We start from the raw sequence: 7,005 nt of genomic DNA, 5'->3' as shown, positions 1-7,005 counted from the left end.
TTCCTTTAACAGGGATGCTGGCCCTTGCTTTCAGTGCTGGCCCCGAAAACTGTTAGGTTAGCCCAGTTTCGGCCCATAGTAGGAGCTTCATCAAAGTTTTTTGCAATGGTAGTTGCAGATTTTAAACGTGTTCTGGAGCAGAGAACCTTTTTAAAAGAGGGGTCAAAAGAGAGAAGAAATGGGACTCGGCGAACTTCCTCTTTAAATAATCGGCCTTAATTACGCCTTAGACTTTTCAGTTTTGGCGTGATTATAACCCTTGAGGGATCGCCTAATAACAACTCTGCTGACTGCTCCTGTAATTAACTCCTAATTTATTTCAAACAGAAAAAAAAAAAAAAGTCCCAGCCTCTTCCGGAAGAGCCAATCGGAGGCTAGCGTCCGTGACGTCAACGCCAGGGCCAGCGCGGATTGGTTGAGCCCAATCTCTCACTTCCCCTTGGAGGAAAGGCACGGCTCCCGGCGCGCCCCTCCCGTCTCCCCCCAAAAAAGTTTGAGTCGCAGCTGCCGGGTTGCCAGCGGAGTCGCGCGCCGGGAGCTACGTAGGGCTGAGAAGTCATGGCTTCTCCGTCCAAAGGCAATGACCTGTTTTCGTCTGATGAGGAGGGCCCGGCGATGGTGGCCGGACCGGGCCCGGGGCCTGGGGGCGCCGAAGGGGCAGCGGAGGAGCGCCGCGTCAAGGTCTCCAGCCTGCCCTTCAGTGTGGAGGCGCTCATGTCGGACAAGAAGCCGCCCAAGGAGACGTCCCCACGGCCAGCCGAAAGCGCCTCCGCCGGAGCCACCCTGCGGCCGCTTCTGCTGCCTGGCCACGGCGTCCGGGAAGCTCACAGCCCCGGGCCGCTGGTCAAGCCCTTCGAGACCGCCTCGGTCAAGTCGGAAAATTCAGAAGACGGAGCGGCGTGGATGCAGGAACCGGGCAGATACTCGCCGCCGCCAAGTGAGTGCCTGCGGGAGCCGGGACCAGGAGTAGATGGGGTGCGCGGGGTACCGGAGGGAACTAGGGGCCAGTATTCCAAGCTGTGGGTACGGAGGCCCCTCTGTACTATGCGCCCCCTAAAGCAAGCATTGCAAGGTCTTGGCCCCTTAATATCCCCAGAGTCCAGCGGCAGCCAAGGCACCTTCTGGGTGATAACTCGCGCAGCGCGTCTTCGGGATCCCCCAGCTGTACAAAGTATTCTATACAATTGCCAACTCCCTGGTCTTTGACGGGCGAACCCAGCTGGGTTGGCGGGGGTTGCTCGGTTGTCGTTTTCTCTAGCCCACAGCCCTGCGCTCAGGCCACTTCGCTTTTTCTCACTGTCCGTCGGGGTTTCAGCGTAGGGAGTGAAGAAGGATTCTCGTTTAATGTGCACCCGAATATATGCCAGGCAGAAGCGGAGTGTCTTACTGTTTTTCAAAGTTCAGAACCCTGCGAGGTGTGCCCTCATTTTAAAGATGAGCGCGTTAAAATCTAATCGGACTTTGGGGTAGCAGCGATCATCTTCCGTTGGTCCCCGGGGCATCGAAGCACGATCCCTCGGAGGGATGGCGGCAGAGACCTTTGCGGCGAGGAAATAACTCCCTACGGCCGGCACGTCGCTTCGCTGGGAGCGGGCTGGGGTCAGCGGCGTGGGGCTCCGTTTGGCTCAGAGTAATAATTAACAGCATTCCAGCAGCGCTTGAGTTTACAAAGTGGTGCTTATTAGTTCCCCAGATCCCGGTCATCGCTGGAACCTCGAAGTGTGTGGAGAAGCCCGGGACCTGTGGTTATCTCAGTTTTCAGACACCAAGACTTTGAGGATTAAACTTGCTTGAGCCAGGTCACCAACAGTGGCAGAATTGGGCAAGGGTCTCTGGTGTCCAAGCCCTAGCCCTGGCCGCCTTTGATCCTTCTACCCAGAGAGACCAAGCAGAGGCTGAAACACCTGCACCCCGCTTCCTGCCAATAAGGAAAAACAGAGAGGCCCAGGAGAGCTGATTTCTCTTCCAGCATTTACATCTATTTTGGGGCCTTGGGTATTTTTTGCAATTTGGACAAACCATTCATTCCCTATAGCTCCTTTTACTTATATCTCCTGACCTTTAAGATTTCTCTGCCTGCACTGTACCTCTAGGAAAGGTGAGAGAGAAGGGGCCTGTGGAGGGATTTTTTTCCCAAAGCTAGGAGCATCACATTTTACCCTATTTCCATCAGCTGGGAAAACTCAGATACAAAGTATTTTGTGAACAGAACAAGGCCATATAACCAGACATCAGTGGCGGTCCCCTCTGGCGTCTTTCTCCACCCTGTTAGAAACTCCAGAAGATTCAAAGGGCGTGGAGATTAAGGACTCAAAGAATTTAAACTCAAGTTTGCACAGTGCTTTATAGCACTTTTCACCATGTTATCTTATCTGATCTCTGTGTGGCTGAAGCCAGCCTCCAAGTTACAGATGAGGACATTTCAGCAGAGTTCAGAGGAATCTGCACACATCCAGTTTGGGCTTGACGAGAAAGGCTTGGGGACATTTAATGATCACCTACCTGGTGGCAGCCCAGGACTCTGGGCATTCTAAAATTTGGTACTCTGAACTGCAGGATCAGTATTAGTTACCCATTTTATTGATGGTGAAATAGAGGCTCAGAAACTTTAAGGAACTTAATTTGTTTTGACAAATATCGCGTGTCTTGTGTATTCATAGGCCTGGGTCAATTCCCAGCCTCACGTCAATGATTCAGACCTTACAGGGAGTAGTGTCCAGAGGTCAGAGAGTCCCATTTCCTTAGGTTCTTGGGGTTCTGTGAATATGTCTGCCAGGGCCCAAGATAAGGCAGCCCTGGATATGGCCTTCTCATGAGAAAAATTGGAGATTTCGAGAAAGGATTTAACTTTAAAATAAACTTTAACCTTTAGAGTTTGTTTTAACTTTAAAACAAAGAGTGGGTCAGTCGTGGTTTAGGCCTGGAGATGTCCTCGGGAGCCCTGTGGTAGAAGCAGTGGGTTCCCAGAGCCTGGGGCAGGAGGGAGCCACTTACCCAGGCCGGGTTTTGTTATTCATAGGCAGTAGGACCCGATGCTGTTTTGCTTGGTATAATCTCCTCCTTCCTCAGGCTTAAAATGGAGTAGAGATGGGAGGGCGAGGAGTGCTATGCTGGGTAGGAAGCCTCCTAGCCTTATAGCTTTGATATACCGCGAGATACCCATCTCCTGGACTCATAATTCAGATGCAGCCCCTAGGTCAGCGAATGACTGGCCCGGGCGTGGGGTTCCTTTCCACAGGGGCAAGTGTAGACTCCAAAAGCTTGGTGTCTGTGCTGTGACCACTGGGTTCTCCCAAGCAGCCGGGTCAAGTCTTTGAAGGGTGAGGATTTCACAGATATCTGAGTCTCTGTTGTTATTTTATTTGTAAATTAAGAAGTAGGCACCCCTAGCTCTCTGGCTTACTTAGGGATTAGCATATGCAAAAGTCTGCACTCCTGTGGTAGTTTCTTATCCATCCGTTGCCCAGACTTCTGGTTTTTGACTGAGTGCAGAACCCACTACCTCTTTTTAATCACTTAAAAATGATGGTTAATAATGTCACATTAGGACAAGTCCATTTCTTGTTGGAAAGGGAGGCTGGGTTGGCTCTTGTGCTGCGTCACCCTCAACTATGAAGTGCAAACTTCCTTGGGCACCAAAGTAACTAAACAAGAAATGCGGCATTCTCCCTTTGCGGTGCTTACTACTGTGGCTGCGTTTGGAAAATTAGCATAGCTCATAAAAGCCAGATGCAGAAAATGAATTGTTTAGCATCTGTCCCTTACCCACCCCCCACCCCCCCCACCCCCGCCCCGACCCAATTCCCTTTAAGGAAGAGCCCAAAGTTAGTTGATTCTATGGAAACATAAGGATGCTCGGTCCTGTGACTTCCTATAATTGAATTCATTTTAAATGTAGAGGCTGGATGCCATTGGCATACCTTTATTTTGCTTGTTATTCTTTCTTTCTAAACTCCAGCAACAAGCTAATCATTTACACGTTTGCTCCAAACCATAGAATGGGTAGGAGAGATGACTAAGATGTCATCACATGCTCTCAATTCAGGAGGCAGCATGATTTCCCCTGACATTTACATTTATGGGCAAGCTAATTTTTCCCTCCTTCTGTAAAGTTTATATTACAGAAGCACCCAGCCAAGAAAGTTATCCCACATCCAGATCTGTGAAATGATGTTCAGGTTTTATAATCTGTAGACTGGAGGGAATGACAGCTGTGTGGTTGTTTATTGCATGAGGCTGCTCCCCAATCCAAAGATGCTATTAATTTACCGCAGGACCTTATCGGCACAATTATCCTCCATAAATATGCTGATGCAACCCCAACATTTCCTGGTACAGAGAGGGGACCAACTCAGTTTATAAGATCCTGTTCGTTTTCCTTCTCATATGTGATTATTTCAGCATCCTAGGGATGTGAGGATTATCATGAAACACCCCCCCACCCTTTAAGATGAGTCATCAGGAAGAGACGGGGTTTTGTTTTTCAGACAACCCTCAGCTCTCTTGGCATATCAGGGATCTGTTTATGTTTCATGATCTCTAATGCTGTTTGTTTGCATATAGAAAATTCTGTGACACCATTTAACTCCCCAACTTTTTGTAAAAAGTTTCAATTTTTTAAAGCAAAACAACAAATCCACTAAAGTTTGGTCCTTCTCAACCCTCCACCACCAAAAAACACATCAACCATTCATGGTTTTCACCGAGGTTCCTTTTTGAACGATGAAGAGGAACCCCTCCCTCCCGCCAACATGGACATACCTGGTGACAAAGCCACTTTCTTTTGCTAACTCACTCTCCATTTCTGTTCCCTAGGACACATGAGCCCCACCACCTGCACCTTGCGGAAACACAAGACCAATCGGAAGCCGCGCACACCCTTTACCACGTCCCAGCTCCTCGCTCTGGAGCGCAAGTTCCGCCAGAAACAGTACCTCTCCATTGCAGAGCGGGCAGAGTTCTCCAGCTCTCTGAACCTCACAGAGACCCAGGTCAAAATCTGGTTCCAGAACCGAAGAGCCAAGGCGAAAAGACTGCAGGAGGCAGAACTGGAAAAGCTGAAAATGGCTGCAAAACCTATGCTGCCTTCCGGCTTCAGCCTCCCTTTCCCCATCAACTCTCCCCTGCAAGCAGCATCTCTATACGGTGCATCTTACCCTTTCCATAGACCTGTGCTCCCCATCCCGCCTGTTGGACTCTATGCAACTCCAGTGGGATATGGCATGTACCACCTATCCTAAGGAAGACCAACTCAATAGACTCCGGGACGGATGTTTGTTTAAAAGCCTCCCCGCTCCCTCTCCAAGAAGACAGTCCCTCTCTGCAAACATTGCATGCACCACCCTCAGCCTCAGCGGCTAGGTCGACAGGGCCACAGACATAGTTCCAATTGCTTCTTTTGACTGGAGACACCCAAGCCCCATTTTCTTGGTTAATCTGCCAGATGTGACCCCCCCCCACCCTCTCCTTTCATAAAAATTGGCTCTGACGGTTTTTATATATAAATAGATATAATAAAATATAATACATTTTTATACAGCAGACCTAAAAATCAAATTATTTTGAAAGGCAAAACATATATATATATATATATATATATATATATCCTTTTTCTCTATATACCTTCCTAAAAGAGACTGCTTAAGTCTACCTGTTGTTTATTTTCTTATGGGGGAGACAAATTATTTGCTCAAATTGCTGAAAGCTGGTGATTTGGATGGAATAACTGACTAGCTTATGGAGAACAAACGTTAGAATTAGACATTACTTGCATAAGGAGTAGATATGGAGAGATTCCTCCCAGGGAAGGGACACACCATGTTTTTGCATTTTTCATGTGCATTAAAAACTCACATACATTGAAAACTCACCAGGCATGACTCTATTTGGCCCTATATTTCCCCCCCTCTCCACCTTGTTTGTTACACATTATTAAAAGTTTTTGTAAGATCAATAAAAGGAGATGAGACTCCTGAGAGTCCTCAGGGGTAAGGTGGAAAACAGAGGTCCTTCCTAATTCCTCTCAAGGCTGTTACTTAACTTCATTTCTGATAATTGGGGAGTGAAAAGTTAAAGCGTGTTGGGAGGAATTGATGGTTTCTGTGAACCACTAGGTACATCAGTCCTCACGCATTGCAAAGGCAGTTGGGGGAGGGGTGTAGTTAATTATCTGCTTTAAAAAAATGAGTATCTTGTGACCATTGTCTATATTGCTAAATATTCTTGAACAATGAATAGATCCAAAAGGAAGAAAATCATGCTTTCTCTGTGTGTACCTATTGTATGTGCTAAACTTATTAGAAAAATTTATATACTTTTTAACATGTTGGGGGCAGAGGGTAAAACCATGTTTTGACTTGGTAAAAAACGGTGTTGTCAGACAGCCCATATAGCTCCTTGGTATTTAATCTTTCTGTCCAGCCCCCCCTCCCTGCCCCAAGTATACTTTTATCCCTTTGAAAGGGTGCCTTGTATAATTTTATATATTTTATTGAAGAGTTATTTCTTATCTCTTATTCTGAATTAAATTAAACGTTTGTTTTATTGCAGTAAAGTCTGTCCAAAGTCACAATTATTTTTAAGAGGCGCTCTGTGTTGTTTCGCTGAACTTAGCCCAGAAATGCCACCCAGATGGGGGAGGGGGCCTGGTAATTTTTATGATGATTTTAATGTGAATCAATCAAGAGCTGTGGCCAGATTCAGCCCGGGGTAGGGAAGTCCATTGAAAACAGCAAAAGACTTTGAACTGCTTCCTTTAGCAGCTTGTGTTACTCACGGAAAATTGCTATTAGGAGTTTTTCAAATCAGTGAAAGATGAGCTTAGAAGTGGCAGGGCCCAGGGATAGGCCAGAATCTGAAGGGTTTTTCAAGGGAAAAATCTTGAACTTGAAATCTCAGCTAAACAAAACAAGCTGAGGGAACGGACCTATATAGTTCTTTGCAAATGGAGATGGTAACTGGATGCATTCCCTTGGGGGGTGGGGTGCAGAATAGATGGATGCCTGT

The 7,005-nt window shown here is 47.2% G+C and overlaps 1 protein-coding gene across 1 annotated transcript; it reads left to right on the top strand.

Annotated features, from left to right (window-relative positions):
• Positions 1-523: 523 nt before the first annotated feature.
• Positions 524-6,430, top strand: MSX2 (msh homeobox 2). Its single transcript, XM_065905451.1, has 2 exons — positions 524-937; positions 4,816-6,430. Exons 1-2 carry the CDS (start codon positions 559-561, stop codon positions 5,238-5,240), a joined length of 804 nt encoding a protein of 267 aa, XP_065761523.1. The 5' UTR covers positions 524-558; the 3' UTR covers positions 5,241-6,430.
• Positions 6,431-7,005: the final 575 nt, after the last annotated feature.

This window comes from Muntiacus reevesi, chromosome 14, assembly GCF_963930625.1.
Source record: "Muntiacus reevesi chromosome 14, mMunRee1.1, whole genome shotgun sequence".
Classification (NCBI taxonomy): Eukaryota; Metazoa; Chordata; class Mammalia; order Artiodactyla; family Cervidae; genus Muntiacus; species Muntiacus reevesi.
This window is presented reverse-complemented; position numbering and strand designations above follow the sequence as displayed.